The following is a 20,373-nucleotide window of genomic DNA, read 5'->3' on the forward strand; positions in this document are numbered from 1 at the left end:
AGAATCACTGACAATGAGTGCCAAAATAACCCCGATGTAGGCGAAGGCCTGCCAACACAGCCTGTATCTCAGCCTTTAGCAGGCAATGGGCAATGCAGGCAGCCCCTGCTCTGTCACCTACCAGCTGCATAAAGCAGCAAGTAAGGTACCCATACCACAGGTCTCAGCCACCTCCATGCTGCCTTAGATGCCACTAGGAGAGCAGATGGACACAGCGCTGGCTTCCTAGGGCCACACCTAGGAACACACACAGACACACAGCAGCATCATCTGCCGTGCTCCCATTCCCAGACAGGAAGGGAAATGATGAATTCTGTTCATTAAAAAAAGAAAAAAAAAACCATGCCCACCATTGGGCAACATCTGGAAAATGATAATTTATGAGTAATGGCTGCATCTGCCCACCCACCGTTAGCCTCACCTGAGCGTGGAATTTTGGCATTTTAAAAAACTTCATCAAGAAAAATTAGTTTCTATGGCAACTAATGGTGCATTTAATAGATCAAGTGATGAGTGCCATGTATAAGAATCCTGCAAATCATGAATAGCAGTAATAGCTCCAGTGCTACACAGTCACTGCACAGCTGTTGTGCTGAGGTGCTCCGAGCTTTCTGCACAATTAGGAGCCAAGCTATGTTTTGGGGAAGCACTGTGTACAAGCATTTCCAACTCTCTCCCTTTGCAGCACTGACTGCAGCTTTTCTTATTTCCTCCAGTGGACTTATTGATATTGATTAGACCACAAAAAATTTTTACACAGTTTCAAAACCACTTCCGCTTTGCAGGTGCCACCACTGCTCCGAATACATGTTTCCATCTCTCTGCCTGCCTTTAAGTACCTGTACAGAGAGCTCTGCAGGTGGGAAAACAGAATAAAGCCAAAGATGTATTTTCCAAAGAGAGGCCCCTACAAAGCAGCATCACTGCAACACGACTCAGAGCAGATCACAGACTGAGGCACACCCATGTCTGTGACAGAAATACATCAGTTGATCAAGAAGTTAAAGGCAACGCCTGGAAAGACAAAAAGGAATAAATGTGCACTTTGGTAAAGCACACAGGAGCACTGACATGAGGGAGAACAAAACTATTTCTTCTCCCAGGGTCCCAGCTTTGCTACATCCTTTCAAGAGTGACCCATGAGCAGCACTTTCTCACTGCCTTTTTCTCTCTTGATGTATCCAGAAGGAAGTGCAATATGATGGAAAGGAAAACTAGACAGACAATGCGCCAGTAACAGTAATGCAACAGTGTGCAGGAGGCTGGAACACAGCATCATCAAGGTCTGCTGCCCTTGGGGATGATCCATGGGATGGGGCATTGAGAAGGATGGTCAGCCCTGGGGATGGCAGAACACAAAGCCTCTGAAGACCCCAAATGTTATCAGCAGCTTACAGCAGTGGTCTGAAGCTCACACATCATCATCATGCTCCTTTCAGCCCAAGAGGAAGGCAACAAGCAGACAAACATCAGAGAAGAAGACCTGATGGCTCTGCAGTCAGGCTGGCTCCTGCTGACCTCCCCGAGCTCAGTGCCTTGACATGATCCAGCCAGCAATGCCAGCACCCTCTCCAGCCAGTTGCCAGCTCTGACACCTGCCTGCCTGGCTGAGATCTCAAGGGGACCCACAGCAAGAAACTTCACATATTTTCCTCCACTACCTTCCATTTCTATCCTCTACCATTAGCTACTTGGCTTCTAATCTGCCTCTCCACAGCTGGGGAGACCTACTGTGAGCTAAGTATCAGGAAAGCAGGTGAGTGCAGCTAATTGGCCCCAATAACAAGAAAAAAAAGTGTTTGTTAAGCAGCGTGCATGATTTTAAAGTCTCTTCTTTTGCAGGTGTAATTAACTGTCGCTCCAAATCCCTGGATTTTAAGATGCTCAATTACAAACTCAGCTTGCATATCAGGAACAGAACCTGATTTCAGACAAGAAGTCCTCACAGTCCTTATCCCACCACCTCTCATGAATGTTGACCATCCTCCCAGCAGCACACTGTCCACCTCAGCACCTCCACAAGCTGCACCTGACTTGCTGTGTTTCCTCTTGCACTGATCCTGTGCAGCAACCTTTCATCTGCTGCTTGTAAGAACCATCTAAAATCGTACAATCACAGCATGGCCTGGGTTGCAAAGGAGCACAGTGCTCATCCAGCTCCAACCCCTGCTGTGTGCAGGTCGCCAACCAGCAGCCCAGGCTGCCCAGAGCCACATCCAGCCTGGCCTTGAATGCCTGCAGGGATGGGGCATCCACAGCCTCCTTCTGTGCAATAATCACAAAAATATTCAAGTAGTGAATTAACTTAGAATGTGGGTGGAAGGCAGAGCTCCCCTGAAGGACCAGGCAGGATGTATCCAACCAGCAGTATGAAAAAACACCTTGTGCTGTATTTAAAACACCCTGCTTGTATTTAAAACACCCAGGAGTAATTATTGACTGGTAAGAGAAGTTTTATGGCAATTGCTAACAGCAAGCCACAGCTTGCTGATTTTACATCCATCTCGATCTCCTGTCTGAGCTTGATGCCTGCTTTTCCCCAATAGTCCCACTGACAAAAGAACACTGCTGAGATTCATCACAGCCTTGCTTAAGAGAAGGCAGATTTTATGGGCACAGAGTCCAGGGGAATGGAATCCAGGGGTCTGCAGCTCCCATAGACAAGGCATGCTGAAGTTTAAACACAGCAACGCAAAAAAACTAACAACGGCAACAAAAAGTCTCAGCCTCATCTTTGGGGTGGGAAGGAGGGCTGGAAAAACTGAATGGAAATTTAATAGGAAGGGGATAAAAAGGCAAATGTTCAAATGTAGCCCTGCCAAGCCTCCTGTGTTCTGCTGCAGAATCACCCATCTGAGGCCACCACAGCTATCCCCACCCCTCAGGCAATTAATCTGAACATAAAGTATGGCAAATCTTTGAGAGCTGTAGCACGAAAGTGAGTGCAAGGGTGCAGACAGAGGTGCCGGATGACAAAGAAAATCTATAAACAGGTAAAACCAAGAGAAATCAATTTTCTATCCTGAATCTCAGATGAGAACAGAGATTTTTTGAGAAGGGAAAAAGGAAGCCATGTGGTCGCTCTCTTGATAAGAAGCTTAGGTTGTACAGTGGCTTTTTTTTTTCTTTTTGATTCAGCAGCATCATAAGCTTTGTGACTGCTTAACACAGCACCATTCATAGCCAAAGCATGTCTCATGGTCTCATGTTCCATCCACCAGGGGAGGTTCAGGTTGAATATCAGGTAACATTTCTTCTGCAAAAGAGCAGTCAGGCACTGCACAGACTGCCCAGCATTGGTGGGATCACCATCCCTGGAGGTGTTCCTGAGCCGTGGAGATGTGGCACTGAGGGATGTGGGCAGTGGGCACGGTGGGGTGGGGTTGGGATCTTCTGGAAAAGAAACGTTTTCCAACTTCAATGATCCTGTGATTCCATGTAAAATAACTTCACAAGGTGCACATGGAAAAGGGATGGTGATGGGGATACCAGGCAGCTCCAGCACAGACCGACCAGATTATCTTTGAATAAATGCTCTAAAGTAATAGAGCCAGGCCTGGAAAAGGATAATTTCCTTCAGTTTAACCTCAGTTTCCTGCAGGATCTCAATGCCATGGTTCATGCCATGCTCATGGCCAGGATATGGGAGCTCAGTGAGGCCTCCCCCCCCCCAGCTCAGCCCATTTACTCTGATGCACACCACCCCCTCTCAGCAATCCCTACCTACACTTGTATTTCCTTCTGCCAACCTCTGCAGCCCCACATCACACCACAACACATCCCCAGATAACCATTCACTCAAAACCCATCATTTTTTGTGCCGATGATGCTCCTTCTGCGGCACTGCAGCACCGAACCCACAAAAGCCCTGACGAATCCTCCAGCGGATCCTGACACATCAACCTCTAACCCCCTGCAGCAGAGCAGCAGATGAAGCTGTTCCAAAGAGTTGGGTGGGGGCTCACCTGTGGTCGGGGATGGCCGGTGACCAGGCAGGTCAGCTCCAGCGTCTCACCCTCACGGATGGTGTAGACCCTCTCCGAGTAGCGCTCCTCCTCGATGTTGCACGCCAGGCCTGAGTGCACGATACGCACGGTGGGGGGGGCTGCAAGGTGCAAACAGAGAGCAGTGAGCACAGCACCTGGCCATCCCTGCCCTCCCCAGCAGCAGACCCACATCGGGTGCCAAGAGATGGCCCGCGGTGCTCGGCCCCATCTCACGGTCCCCAGGGTACAGCCTTCACGAGCTCCTCTGCTTTCTGGTTATTTTGGGCTCCATTTCTAAATGAGCTCTCTCTTATTGTTCTCGTCATTATATATCTTTCTAAACTTATTATCGCGTGCATTATGCAAATGAGGTGCCTTAATTAAACCATTAAAATTAAGCAGGAGAAACGGCGGGGCTGATGCTGCTCCTTCTCAACATTAATACTGAAATCCTGTTGCTGTCAAAGGGATCAGGGCTTGGAGCTGAACAAACCCTCACCTTAATTTTCTTGTAAAATCAGTCCGAGCTGCAGGACGTGACCATGTTCTACACATTGTACATGTAGGAAAACAGCAACGTTGTTCCTGATACCAAATGTACAAATTACAGCTCTGTTTTAGCAATTCTCCCGTGGATGTTCCCGGCTGTATCTTTCTTTCTGCAGCATGAAATTCACAACTATTAAAATTTTCAGACAGTGAATCAATAGGAGAAGAAAGTGGAGCTCCAGTTATAACTCCGCTGCCAAATGAAATAACAAAAGCTGAAGAGATAAATGGTAATTCTGGTGGGGCTCAAACACCCAGCAGTTTGCCCTCTCTGCTCATCAGCGTGCTGCTCCAATGGTGGACAATTCTTTAGTCCTAACTGAAGCCTTAAATGATCGAGAAAGCCAGAAAGTGGAAGAAAAATAGAGCCCAGAAGGACTTGATCGTGCTCCCACCATAGAACCTGCATGCTTTTACACCGCTGCTCATTGCCTTTTGCTCTGCCCACCTACAGACAGTGTGCAGCAGTTCCTGCAGCTCTGCATGCAGCTTTAGGCACCACCTGCTGCACAGCGCCTGGATCTCATACAAACACTGCCCTTAATTTCAATTCTGGCCCTCGTTCTCTGAAGGCTGAAGAAAATGAGGTTCAAGGAAAGGACCTGAGCAGGACAGTGCCGGGTCAGGTACAGGAGCAGGAGGAGAATAATTATGTCAGGCTGCAATGGCTAAGCCTGATACTCCTCACTACCATGCACTGCTCCCATCCATCTCAGTCTACTATATTTAGATCATTTCTCAATGTGCTCGGCTTAGGTTAATCCCTTCAGCAAGCATTTCAGAAACCTGTCCTCCCTGCAGAGACCGGCGTGGGAGGAAGAGCTTTTGCAAGCAATAGATGCTTCCCACATCACAGTGTGCCCCCAGCCTGACGGCATGAGGCGACCGGCTCCAGGAGGGACCAGAGAGCAGCACAGAACAGTTTGCTGGCACTGCTCAAACCCAACAGCATTGCAAAAAGCTTCCCCACCAGGCTGCAGCCAGACAAGCACGCCTGCTTGGTCTGCTTTGCCTTCCTCTTGTTCAGAACTGCCTTGTGCCTTCCCTTAGCCCTGCAGAGCTGCTCCCTGTAGGGATGGAGACCCTGTTTGCTGCTTAGAGGAAACAAATAAGACCTCTAAACCACTGGGCTGCTCTTCACTGTCCCTCTGCCATGTCAGGAATGTCAGAGAATCACAGAGCGGCCCAGATTGCAAGGGACCTCAAGGACCACAGACATCTATTCCTTGTTCTGCCACACACAGCCGTGGTACAATGAGCTCCACCCCACGGCTGGGTACCATCTCCCACAACACAAAGCATAAACTGCTGACATGCAGAAGCAGTTCAGCACAGATGAGGAGATCAGATAAAATTAGGAGAGTCAGCAACATTACACTGACATCCTGCTGCCTTTTACATTCATATTATATTAATATGACATTTTAATTCATATTGTATTCATATTATTTCAAATTACGCTTGAAGCATCCTTTGATTTAGTGTCTGTGCCACGGCTCCACATCTGTTACATTTGAAATGGCAACACAGAAAAGAAAAAACAACTCCTTCTGTATTAGTATAAGTATATACTGCTTTAAGAAAGACTAAAACGAATGCAGGAGAATTAAAAATATTCATCCTCCTTTAATTTTAATGTTCTATGGTTCAGAAGACATTGTGTAATTACAAAATGTCACCTCCTTCTCTTCACCAGGAATATTCATTACAGCTACTTCTGAAATATGCCTCCAAGGATTTAATGGCACACAAGGCATGGAAGTAATATATCTTTGGCATTTATTTTGTTTGTGGCACTTCAGAAGTATTTGTCTTGTGATTATGCCCAGTAAATACCACATGCAGGAATCCATCACTCGCCGTCCTGGCATCACGCAGGCGCAGTGCACACAAAGCTCAGTGTGAGGTCAGACAGAGCTGTGACAACAAAACCGACAACAAACCTCCCCGTGATGCAAATACACCAAGAGAGTCCTTTCCTATGAAGAATGGTGCCAAGCTGACCTTTCTCTGTGTCTCATTATGTGTTGATGTAAGATAAGTCCCTGTTGTTGGCTGCTCTTTTCCAGCAATTTCAATTCATCTCCCCTCTCCTGTACACACACAAGTCTACGCAAGCAAAAAGGCTTCAACTCGCCACAAGCTCCCCAGACGGCACAGATCCCAAAGATCCAGGGGTGAAAAAGGTGTCATAAAATTTCTGTGAAGGCAAAATTAGAAATGCCCAAAGTTGAATCACAGAATCACAGAATTGTAGAGGTTGGAAGGGACCTCTAGAAATCATAGAGACCAACCCCCCTGCCAAAGCAGGTTCCCTAAACCAGGTTGCATAGGTAGGCGTCCAGGCAAGACTTGAACATCTCCAAAGAAGGAGACTCAACAACCCCCCTGGGCAGCTTGTTCCAGCGCTCTGTCACCCTCACTGTAAAGAAGTTCCTTCGCACATTCGTGTGAATATGGATGCAGGTATCCAGACGCATTTAATAAAGACACAAAGGGCAGAGCAGATGCCATGATGAATGTGAGCACAGCCACTTTCCATCAAACCTGCAGAATAACATTAGTTTTCTGAACAAGTGCCAAAATAGAGTTTTTCTAAGCTGGCCACCCGAGAAAGTAAACAAACAACTCAGAGTCACAGAATCACAGAATGGCTTGGGTTGCAACGGACCTCAAGGATCCTGAGCCTCCAACCCATCCCACCACATGCAGGGCCACCAACCTCCACATTTCATAGCAGCCCAGGCTGCCCAGGGCCCCATCCAACCTGGCCTTGAACACCTCCAGGGATGGACGGGGCATCACAGGCTCTCTGGGCAGCTGTTCCAGCACCTCACCACCCTCTGTAAACAATGCAACCTTTGCAAGAGTTTGCCCTCGTCTTTCCCCAACCCAAAGCTTGGTCACTGCAAGCACTGGGTGGCCTCAAGCTGCACTGTCAACACAACAGGCCATATCTGCTCATGGCATGCAACACATTATTATTGGATCTGGTGTCTGGTGCAGTGCATGGCAATCTTTCTCAGGGCAGAGGGTTGGAACGAGGTGATGTTTAAGGTCCCTTCCAACCCAATCCATTCTCTGATGCTATGATTGACTCTGCTACTATTATTCCAAAACATTTCAAATAAGAAAGAAATCTTCAAAAGAATCAGGGGTCTTCATGTCTGGAGAATTACAACGGCCTTTTTCTCATCCAGAACATACCTATTGTTTCAGGAACAGATACCAACAGACACAGACCATATGTCATAGATCGTAACTTTTTAATACTTGCCCAGCAGGAAGGACAATAAACAGACAGCGTAACGAGTTGTAAGGGGGTAAGAAATCTGCCTGTTCCTAGAAGCAGCATTACAGTTCCTATAACTCAATAGATACTCTACTGATAAGCTTTGTAGTGCCAAAATTAGGTCAGCCTGTGACAGCAGCGTTGGGAAGCGGCAGTGTGATTTAATTGGCACGGTGGCTCCTCATGTTGGTGCTATCGATCAAGAAGGCTTCCTGAGCTCTGGAAATGCAGTTTAAGCCACAGAGATACAGGCAAGCATTAAGCAACGTGGCAAAAACAGTCCAATCAATGCAAGGAAAAAAATGTTCTTCGTCCTTCTCTTGTGAGACTGGGAGGCAAGGACAGCCATGGACAGCTCAACAACGGAACAAGGGTTATTTATGCTGCTGGGCATGTAGAGTGAGAGCAGGTAGGAAGTATTTCATGCTGATAGATCTTTTTACACTACAGAACTCGCCCTGCTATCACTTGTCTGCTAAGGCTGCTGAAGGTAATGTACAGTCATAAAGCTATGAAAACAGAAAAAGCAAAGGCTCCCTGCGTTGGATGCCTGGCTTTTGTTCCACATGGGACCCGAAAATGAAGATGTTAATTGAGACTCTCAATATTTATATAATGAAATGTCCTTGTGTAACATTTCCCATCCTCACTCCCCACCAAGAGTACTACGCTCTCTAAAAACAGAAATAAACTGGCCTAATAATACATTTATCAGCCAGCTGAACATCAGCTAACCTCCAGCTGGTGTCCAACCCCACGTTTCCCACAGTAAAACACTCCAAGCTCTGTAATGATGAGAACTGTTGTGCCAGGGCAGTGCATTCATCACAGTAATACCACCGAGATCCCCGGTCACTTCATATGCAATTAGCAGAATTAAGAGCTGATCGGAGTACGGGAAAACTCATTTTTGAGAGTTGCAAACACGTACACAGTTACTTTAGATCTTCACGTTCTTAAAAAAAAGAGAGAGAGAAAAGATTATTTCCTCCTTATTACACTGCAGAATTGCACAAAACTCACTGGGGACTTCACTCTTGCTGATTGGTTTTACACAGAGGAGCTCACAATGAAAAGCACCACTGAACAAATGAACAAATGGGAGGATAACAGAATCACACGTGGGCACAGCCAGGGCTGATGCCTTGCATTGGGAAGGCAGCTAATGCTCTAATGGAAGGGGGCAGTGCTGGTCCCAGTGCTTTTAGGGGTGCCTGGCTGCGCAGGAGGACATCACAGCCCTGTGCACACACAGTGACCATGTAGTGTCCAAAGTCTGGAGCACACCCAGTTTTCCAGAAAGTTCTTCATACACACACAAGGATCTGTCTGCACGGATCCTGCCGTGGGATTGGGAGAAATGTTTTCATGCAGGAGGTAAAGCATGTTACTCATAATAAATACACATTTCTAATACAATCATTATGGGTTTCCTATTTCACATACATCATTTTAAATTACATTTTAAGTAATTCTGCAAGGTCCACAAATCACTGAGATCTTCTCATGGCTCAGATTGAAGTAAATAATTAAAAGCACCTGATTAATGAATTTGAGTTCTGACACTGCTCAGAGTTGAGCATTGCTCTCCAACAAGACTGCAACCAAAGCTCTGTGTGAGTGAATCTCACCAGCAAATAACTGCAACCAGAGAGAACTGCATTTGAGAAGAACTGCAGCACTGAGTTTCTCCTTGCCTGGCAGCAGCCCCACAGCAGATTGCAGATTTCCAGTCTCACTGGTGTTGCTTTGACCTTGGGTTCACTACAGGAGCACAAATACAATACACAATATAAACTACAATCTTTGCACCATTCTGTGCAAAAAAAAACCAACAAAAAAAAAAAAAAAAAAAAACCCAGAAAAAAACCTCACCAAACCAACTTGTATTAAGAGCTTTCTATGAAACTGACAGGAAGACATAGTCCCCAAAACAACCAATGGACCAGCTCAAAGCATTCAACAACTACTGCTTGCTCAGCGCATATGGGACTCAAAACATTTATATTCAGGATTTTGGTAGACTGTCCTAGAACAGCAGAGAAGGAAACCATTTTCACCATGTAAACACATTTCCAGCAGCAACTTTGTCTCTTTCTACCTCCACTGAACCATCAGAGAAACTGCACTTCAATGTTATCACTGCTGCCACTCCATGAGAGCATGAAGCTACACAGGCAACCGCTGTGGCTCACAAGCACGTGTCTCTACAAGGGCAAAGAACTCAGAGAATCACAGAGTGGCCCAGGTTGGAAGGGACCTCAAGGATCATGAAGCTCCACCACAGGCAGGGCCACCAACCTCCACATTTCACAGCAGCCCAGGCTGCCCAGGGCCCCATCCAACCTGGCCTTCAACCCCTCCAGGGATGGACGGGGCATCACAGCCTCTCTGGGCAGCTGTTCCAGCACCTCACCACTCTCACAGCACACAACTTCCCCCTGACATCCAACCTCAATTTGCCCTCCCTCAACTTCAAACCATTTCCCCTTGTCCTGCTGTTATCTACCCTTTCAAAGACTTGATTCCTCTGATGTGCTGTTTCCTACTTCTTACTTCTTCTTGACATCTTTAAATGGGCAATTAAAACTTATCCCAGCAGTCATGTCTTCCTGTGTCACATTTGACTCTTTCTGTGTTCACATTGCAGCCCCCCACAGTCGGTTTTCCAGCCTCTTATTCCAGCAGTTTAGAGAAGGATGCTGTCACAATGTCTCAACACATCAGGTGGACATGCCCTTATGGCATCGTCCTATGGTCACACAGAGCTGGGGTAATTGGAAGACAAGTGTATAGGGGAATCTTTCTACACTGCATCTTCCTCCCTAATTGCTCCTTGAGCAGTCTGCAACAGATTTCAAGCAGTGGCTTCTATGAAGCTTCCAAAAGAAGTGATCTACAATTGACAGGCTTAATTGAAGCAACACTTTGTTGTTCCTGGAATCACAATACAGATGATATTGCCAGACCTGTTTCAGCAGTGTTAGAGTTCAGCAGTAAACATATCTCGGTTATTACCACAGGCTCAGGAAAGACAATATGTTGACTTTCCCCAGCTTGAATAGCATACAGACACGAAAATCTAAAGTATGAAAAATCACTCACTAAAAATGAATCCTGAATTCTTAACCATTACCTCTATTTGCACACTTTGACAACACACCTTTCAGAAATGTATTTTTAACAAAGAAAACTATGGAAGCACCGTTGGTGACAAAGAGCACCGCAAAGGTAGATTCAATCCTAAAGAAACTGCACACATATATGATGCTGCAGAAACCAAACACAGGTCCCAAAATGGCATGGGACAGTCTAGGAAACCTCGAGTTCCATTAAACTGAGGTTGTGACCATCACAGATCTCCTTGCAGGTTGAGGGGACTGAGATCAGAGGCTGGAGCCCTGGGCAGGCTCTGAAGTCCTGCATGCATTCAATCCATAGTTTTATGGTTTAGTTGATCTCATGGGTATTTGTTTTTTCTGTTTTTCTTTTTGATGTTATAATTAAAAATATTTTAAAAATCAAAGTTTTGTTATTCATATACATTAAGTATATTATATGTTTTATATGCAACTCAAGACAATTCCTCCCTACTCCATGAGGCCCAGGAAATCCAAAAGGTTGGACACCCATTCTAGACCTTGCCCAGGACCAAAAACGCTCTGAGCAGGTTCCCTCTGGACCTCTTTCCCCTGGTCCATGCTCTCTTCCCATCCTGCTCGGAAAGCATCATCTCCTCCTAGCACAAGCCAGCCTCCACCTCCCATCCCCTCTGCAGCCAAGCAGAGCAGCAAGTGAAGCGAGATCCAGGCACTCTGGGGCACAGAGATGCCCAGACCTATTAATCTTAGTGCCACACATAACAATATATTGCTCAAAGCCACGTCAAGGTCCATAACATGGCACATCTGTAATAGGGCGCTCACTGATGAACCGATGGAGCGCAACCACGCAGAACACAGTTGGGGCTTGCATCCAATAAGGACTTTAAAGTGGCTTTTCCCTGGGTTTGTACTTTCACTTAATGCTAGGACTTAGCAAACCAAATTTCTCTGGCTCCTCCATAGATCTACCTGGACCCCAGGATGAGGTTGGTGGAAAAGTTGTAAGTCCTGGCTTCTCTGGAGCCAGCCCCATCCTGGCCAGCAACACATGGAAGAACATTGCCTGAATGATTGGGCACAAAGAAAATCTGTGCTCCAGCATTTGGGTCATGGCCTTGAGGGTGGAAGTGGAAATGGTGTCAAATGGACACAGGACAGCTTAAAAGCAGGACTGTGCTGTAGAGGAGCTATTGGCTTCCTGAGCCACCAGGTGTGGGAGAACAGACTTCTCATCTGAAAGCCAGGTGTGGTGTGTGATATTCCATCAAACTAGGCAAAAGGAACAGAAATACAGCTTATGAAGATGTCCCACTGAAGGTACCACCGAATCTACGTGACTGCCAAGAGCAGTGATCACACTGTCCCAAAAAGGACAGTTCTGGTTCAGCTCAGCTCTGCACTCGGGATTAAGGTTTCCCTAATTGCAATGCAGCTCAGCAAGGCTGTCATTGACTGAAGACAGACAGTTTAACATTAAGGAGGAATTTCAAAATACGCAACCTTACATGAATGAAAAAAAAAAAAAAGGCTGCTCTAGGGTGTTAAGCAAGAATAAACAGCTTTTTAAATAACAATTTGCATTTCTTGTGAGATAGCACAAATCTGTGCCAGTGATCAGCAAGTACCAAGGAAACAAACCTCCTTTTAGGAGGAAAATATGATTTCTTGAATTAAAATTGTGTTTCCCATACTTCAATGTCTCACACCTAGTTTTCACATCTTTGTTTTGAAATGTTGGATGTGGGAGTAACCATAACCACTGAATGACTGGAATATGTTCCATTATATAAAGCAAGAAAATCATTACACCGCATTTTATACATTCCAGGCACTATCAAAACTTGTGTCACTCCTTTTAGCTTCAGTAGGAAAAGAAAAATGTAGCTTAAAGAATAAAAAACACAGGTGGCAGTAGTGCCAAGAAAATGACTCATTTTCCCATTACATCCTGTATTCCAGGAGTTTTCCCCCAGTCCTTGGCACGCTGGATGGGAGGGAGCCTGCACACCCCGAGCTGCAGAGAACTGACTTGTTTCAATCAAATGTCTGAATTAAATGCTAAGCTTTTGGTTTATTTGTGCTGGGAGTTGCTGGGTTCTTCCGACTAAGCCCAGTCATCCCATAGTTTTAAACTAACAGAAGAAGATTTGGACGAGATATAAGAAGTTTTCTCACAATAACTTCAGTATAACTTTATACTAAGCAAAAATCATTGTTATAATGATAATGACTTTCAGGTAAGCTGCATACATGGAGCTTAACGGCCCCCGGTTCACCTTATGGACTGCCTGTATGCCTTTGGTTTTTTGGGGGCCTGTGACCTCATTCACATCCACTGAGCAGCAGGAGCAGATGCCAGACTGCCTGCCCAGGAGCAGGCTGTCCCCAAGGGGCTGTAAGCATCAGCAACGAGTTAGCCTGGAGGAACAAAGCATAACGTCATTCTAGACTGACCTACTCTTTCATCTTCACTGGGAGAGGGAGGCAGTTTCCCCAAGGAGGAATGGGGAATTCAGTGTTCCCATCCACCATTCAGTAACAACCACACACACCATTTCAAAGTTGGCAGCAGCCATTTCCATCGCTTCATTTTCCAGAAGCACTGGCATGGCAAGTAGAACTGGGGCTCCGTCAGCCCTCAGCCTTCCCTTCCTCAAAAAAAAAAAACATCTGGAGCCTGAAGCTGTGACTGCTCAGAAGTCCTTCCGGGCAGCCTGGGGAAAATCCTGGTTCTTCACAGCATAAATTAACACATCTCCAAATTTCAGCCAAAGCACGATGCCATCAGCCCAGATAAGCAGCAGCACGAGTGCATCTTGCTCTCTTTCCCTTTGGAATCCATGGACTGTGCCGGTAAAAGCTGGCCTAACACTGACTGGGATGTGGATTTAAACGCAGAGCAGCAGAACCAGAGATCACCTCCCCCAAGATCTCCTTCCCTTCTGAAACCCAACTAATAGCTCCAGACTAATGTGCCACTGAACATGTAATTTGTCCTGAGAATTTAGTCAGTATTTCGGTGTCAACAGTTTGATTTATTTCAATAAATGTCAATGAACGATCAACAGATCAATAAAAATTAATGAAGAAAATTATCAGACTCCCACCTTGGTACTCACACAACATTAGGCTGTGTATTATTGTTTATATGATTTACCAGTCCTTTTTCAGCGGCTGCTGACATCTCCAATTTTATTAACAGAGTGCAATTAGCCATTAAGTTTCATTATGGAGCTGCTCCTTTCGTGCAAAATTTGCGTAAGCCTGTTAAAGCAGTTAAGAGTGGGAAATGTATCTCATTTCTCCCAGCCGAAATTAATCACCAGCGCTAAGCTCCTCAGAGTGCTACAGAACCCTGCAGTTCAGCAGCAGCACTGGCACAGCCATCACCAATCCCCACGACAGCCAGCTTGCAGGGGGCTGCCATCAGCTGAGAGCCCCCCAGCCACACACGCAAGCAAAACGTTATCAGGCAGGAGAACTTGGCTTATTTTAGTCACCGCATGCTTGGTTCAATAAGGACAGCATCAGGGCTGAGGCTGTAAGAATAGAAGCAGGCAGATAAGGGAAAAGATGAACATTTCCTTGCAGCCTCTGTGTTGTCAATAATCATAGAATCACAGAATGGCCTGGGTTGCAAAGGAGCACAGTGCTCATCCAGTTCCAACCCCCCCTTGCTGGGTGCAGGTCGCCAACCAGCAGCCCAGGCTGCCCAGAGCCACATCCAGCCTGGCCTTGAATGCCTGCAGGGATGGGGCACCCACAACCACCAGTAATACCTTCCTCCACACTGGATATATGCCTTTCCTGCATCTAACACACTCAAATGTAATCTCTCAGGTTTTTTCAACCTTATATTCTACTGCAAACCCATTACTGCAGAGGTTCCCTCCCCAGAGCATATGCCGACCAGTCACACCAACTTCTTTGTACCCCATCCACCCGGCTCTTGTGAGGCCCCATCTGCAGTACTGCATCCAGGTCTGGAGCCTCCAGAACAAGAAAGACAGAGAGCTCTTGGAACTATCCAGAGGAGCACCACTGAGATGGTCAGAGCTGTGGGTGCTCCATCCCCAGAGATGCCCAAGGCCATGGACGGGGCCCTGGGCAGCCTGAGCTGATGGGCACTCAGCCCACAGCTGGGGGGACTGGGAGGATTGTCCTTTCCAACCCAACCATGCTGTGATCCTGTGATTGTAAGATGCTCCAAAATAATCATTTCAAAATGGAAAGGGTTTTGGTTGTTTGTTGCATTCATTTTTCCTGCTCTGGTTTGAACATTTTATAATGTGGAGGACAATAAGAGTTGAGAGCCACAAGCCCTCATACTTTGACGGTCTGACTGAGTAGTTGCCAATGCTGTGTCAAAGCGCATGATACCTACTCAGCATTACAAGACTGAAGAACAAGATTTTCCCCCAGCATTGAAAGTAAAAGCTCTTTTAGATGCTAAAATATGCGTTGTTTATATAGGTGGCAGAAATCCAACCTGATGCTGCTGCAGGAGACACTACACCTAAAGAGCCTGGCTCAAGAAAGCTTGGATTATTTGCAAAAGGCATCTGAAGAATAAAGAAATCTTAGAATTAGTAGCAAGACTTACTTTTCAACTCTTATTTACCAAAGCATCGTGACAAACTCAAACACCTACCCTGCAGCAACATCCCAATTCATGGCTTCGCTCATTCCTGCTCTTTAAAAGAAGAAAAGCAAAAAAAGTTTACAAACTCTCCTAGCTGAGTAGGATGAGGCACAGCCATTGTTCTTTATGAGCACAGCGAGCCAGCGTCAGCCGTCAGCCCAGAGTTAATCTGCAAATCCTGCGAGCAGCCTGCTCCCCATCCCCACTGCAATTCCTATGAAAAAAACAGGACGTTTTTTAATTCCTTTCATGAGGTTGTCTACTCGCAGCACCAGATGTCCGATAGATGCAGCCCAAGCAGAATGACAGATCCTGTAAAGGGTGAAGCCGAGTAACTTATCCGTGCCTCCCGGGCGCAGGTTTCTTAAGAGAAAAAGATATCTGCTCCATATGCTCAGACAGTCAGCGTGCAGCCGCGCTTATTCTGCTTTAAAAATCTTCCTAGCATTTGCTCTGTGACAAGTTTAGAAGCAGAAAGCGAGAAGTGAAACTGAGACTCAGAACTTGGGGATTCTGAGGACGGGATTTCAGCTGTTCCCAATGAAGAGGATGGAGCTGAGGATGGAGCTGAGGATGGAGCTGAGGATGGAGCTGAGGATGGAGATAGGTCCACTGGGCTGGCTGGCTGCCTGCAGAACCCCATTCCTCCTCCTCTGAGCAAATCATTACTGAAAAGCACATCAAACAGCACTAGCAGAGAAAACCAAAAAGCTTTTTAGATTCTTCTTCATCAAAAGAAATTTTCTGAACTCGTTTTGAAATCCAAAGCACCGATTAACCTTCTATTTTGTTAGTTGACTGAGGCGTTTTCTTCCCTTCTGATATTCCATCAATATGTTTTCTGCTTTTTAATCAGAATTGAAAACTTTAGCAACAAATGAGTTATGGGTATCAGCAGCACCTCCTTGCTGGGATTCCTGTGCAGACAGAAGCTGGAGATAACAGCAAGGCAGAGAATCCAGCTGAGGACAGCAGCACTGCAACAGCTGCAGGGAAAGTCTGACGACCTTTCCAGACCTCTAGCCAGGCCCCTTCTGTGTCCATCAAAATACAGAAGGCATCCCATTACAGCCTGATACCAGTGAGGATCTTAGCATAAAACAATTTCCAGAATAAAGTAAGAATTGGTATTTCCATGTGAAACTTGCCAAAGGAAATAGATTCTGGTGATACGCAAAGTATTTTCAACCTTATTTCCTTTCTTCTATCTATCACAAAGCGTATTTTAATGTGAACAAATGTTGGTTAAAATGTTCTCTTTCTTTTTTTCACGTTTTGCCAGTCAAAGCAGCCAGCTTCTGGTGGCAGAAGTGACTCCAATGAACAGGAGGTGGCAAAACATCATGGGAGAAGGATGAAGTCACAGCAGATGAGCTGATGAGGGCTTTGGGTGCTGTATCCCCAGCTGAAGGCATTCAGCAGCACTGATGCACCATCACTTGGAGTACTTTGATTTACAGCAGCTGACAGTCCTGGCCTTAGACTGTTGCTGTAATCTCAGAAAACAAAATGCTTAAGAAATAAGAGATGAAAATGGGAAAAAAAGTATAAGTGGATTCCTTCAAAACTATTAGATGATTGGCTCTTTAGATGCAGTCCTAATTAGTGTATCACAAGCCGTCCTTAATACATTTCTCAGCACAGCAAACTGTCAGATTATATGGACTCCCAGAATCTGAAATTAATTGGAAAAGCTAAAGATAGCAGCTCTCAGTAATGGAAGTATCCACATATGCTTTAAAATGTTTGTAATGAAGGTAATGACTCCATGCATTCTTCTAACTTAAAATATACACACACACGGCAACCTAATGTCCTCCTCATTACCTAGTCTCTCATAAGTCATGAACGTGTTTCAGTTTTATATCTTAAATTATAGTTGATTTCAAAAGCATTCTTAATACTAAGCATACACGATCTGAAAGGCTCAACACCTCCTGGCACATGAGCACCAAACCTCCACAGATGGATGGAAAGGCACAGAAAGGTTGAAGACTGATCAAGTGATACTAAACTGGGTGAGAAATAATACATCAAACGAGGCTGCAACTGCCCAATGTGGAAATGGCACTGTGGGGGTGCCCCAGTCCCCAGGTCATCACCAGCACAAGGACCCTGCTGCAGCATCCCAGGATAGGTTGCTCCATGCATGGGGTTCTGGTTTTTGTTTCCTTTAGAAGTGGTGCCATGGGGCTCTGAAGATGTAAGGGCTGGGGTGAGTTGTGGGTAAGGAACCCTGCTGCATGAATCTGGGGGCTTTCATATCCCACCTTTGGGAACTGAGACCTTAAGAACTAAAATACCTTTGGTTGCGTTGATAAGAAACCCAGAAACAACACCTATGGTAAAGGCCTCTGTCATCTCCCTGGAGTAATTTCGGCAACAGGAGAGAGGTGAGAGCCTTTGGCAGGACCTGTTTAGGGGGTAGGAAGGTTCAAGCAGGGTAGGAGATCCTGCTGTGACACAGCTGGACACCTCCACAACACATGCACTCCAATCACAGAGTAAGAGAATCAGAAAAGCAAAATGCACCCAAACAAGATCCAGGGAGGGCACAATGCATTCTTGTTCCTGTATCTCCTCTCCACTATTGCTTTCCTTCATGTGTCACCATTGGTGACTATTTTATTCCTCATAAAACCAAGGGATCCTCAAGAAACCAAATACATACCCATTCCCACACACTGTATATATGTCAGTAAGAAATGATTCCTCCTTGTCTGCCTTGGCTCGAGATCCATGGAAACACAGAGAAACTGAAAGCAACAGACACTTCCCTTTTCTTCTGCTAGAACTTTGAGGGACATAGTCAGTGGGCATGGTGGGGAGGGGTTCACAGAATCACAGAATCATAGAATGGCCAAGGTTGGAAGGGACCTCAAGGATCACGAAGCTCCAACCCCCCACCAATGCAGGGCCACCAACCTCCACATTTCATAGCAGCCCAGGCTGCCCAGGGCCCCATCCAACCTGGCCTTGAACCTGGCCCAGGGATGGACGGGGCATCACAGCCTCTCTGGGCAGCTGTTCCAGCACGTCACCAATCTCATAGCAAAGAACTGGGTTGGGGTTGGACTTCATCTTAGAGCTCTTTTCCAACATGAACGATCCCATGAGTCTATGAACTTGGCAGAACCAAACCTTGGGACAATGCAGCTCTGAGACCTCAGCTCTCAACAGATAGTTCTACATCAATGGAACCCAGAATGGAAATGAAGCAGCAGGGAAGCACAAAGCAAGCCTGCCCTGTCTGCACTGCCTGACATGCACACACCGATTGGGCTCAGCTATGGTGATTTCCCATTTAGCAAAATTTTCTACCAACATTAATGCCAAAATATCAAGATTCCTATGCTTTGTGTTGTCTGTTTGATTTTTTTTCTCTTTTTGAAAAAGGAAAAATGATTCCTGATCATTTTATTTTATTTCTACACACAAACGCTCAGAGCAGGGAATGGAGCAACAGTTCAGAATTACTGTTAGGGTCAGACAATACAACTGCCTGTATTTTATATTACCCAGTAATAGAGGACTTGCTCTTTCATAATTTACAACTGAAATAAATGTCAATGAAGTAAAACTGACATAAACAGGAAGAAAATACAGCCTCGGACGTGCACAGTATGGACATAAAGAGAAAGTTCCCATTCCACCACACAACTACACTGCACTGAACACTACTACACAACTGCACTAAGTTCTCAGCTCACAAGCATAGGAAACTCAGTCTTACCCCCTTCTGCTCCCTCCCTAGGATCTCACAGGTTGATTTAGGCTGAACATTATACAAATGAAGGCTTTGTGATGCTATTCAGGTCAAAGTAAGGAGAAGGAAAGAAAAGAGGTGGCAACTTTTAAGCTGTATGAAGCAAGTGCCGGGCCGTAACTATGCTTCAAGTTTATCTGAAGTTCACACAATCAATTAAGGTAAACAAAATGAGGTTATTCTTAAAATCAATTAAAAAAAAAAGTTGTCCAGACTGACATCTGCTGTTTAGAAAAGCAACTCAAATCCAGAAAGATGCATTTCTGAGGCAGAAACTTCCTGCATAGCGTAATACTGTTATATAAGAGAGATTTCCCAGCTCAAACAAGCAATACCAAGGCAGCTCAGACAACAAAGAACAGCTGGAACTGCCAGCCTGGGCATCCAGACAACTCACGTCGGTCCCACTCTGCATCTCTCTGGAGGAATTGCCCTTCCATGGACTTTGACCTGGGGCAACTTGTCCACAGCTCTCTATGTTATAAGGCAGCACAGATTTTCCAGCAATGGTAAACAACTGAATATGGTGATCAAGTGTGATCCCAGCATGTCTTTGCCTCTGTTTCTTCCCAGAAAGGAATCCTGCCTGGCATTTGCCATAACGATGCCATTCAGAAAGCTCTCAAAAGAGCAATCATCATCCACTGAACTGTTAATGCACCAGCACTTGGGGCTGGCAGGCATGCTGTCCCAGCACAGTTCAGGAATGCCCTTCCATAACAGGACAGTCTTGCTGGTAGCACAGACAGCTACCCACCGAGCAGCACATTCAGCATCTTGTCCTGGCTCCATCAGCATGCTTATCCATGTGCCAAGACAGTAGTGGACTTTAGAAAAAGCTCAGTAGCAATAAGAGAGGCTTTCCACCCTTCCAGCATAGGATCAGATCTTCACAACAGGGAAAAGTTGCATCTTCTCAGACTTTGAATTTTTCATCTGTATTTTTTCTATTCTTTCAAGCATTACAGCATCTTGCAGAGCTGTACCCTGCTCTGCTGGGAACATGCCTCATGACTTCAACCCAAGCAAGACAC

The 20,373-nt window shown here is 45.8% G+C and overlaps 1 protein-coding gene across 1 annotated transcript in view; it reads right to left on the reverse strand.

Moving 5' to 3' along the window:
- The window catches only part of MDGA2 (MAM domain containing glycosylphosphatidylinositol anchor 2), a gene marked incomplete at both ends in the record, with an annotated part of 309,306 nt that overhangs the window by 210,254 nt on the left and 78,679 nt on the right, over positions 1-20,373 (reverse strand). Inside the window, one exon of the mRNA XM_079537937.1 lies at positions 3,966-4,105. Coding sequence (XP_079394063.1) covers positions 3,966-4,105 — 140 coding nt within the window. The remainder of the gene's footprint in view (positions 1-3,965; positions 4,106-20,373) is intronic.

Source organism: Tetrao urogallus (genome assembly GCF_951394365.1).
Source record: "Tetrao urogallus genome assembly, chromosome: 6".
NCBI classification, from domain to species: Eukaryota; Metazoa; Chordata; class Aves; order Galliformes; family Phasianidae; genus Tetrao; species Tetrao urogallus.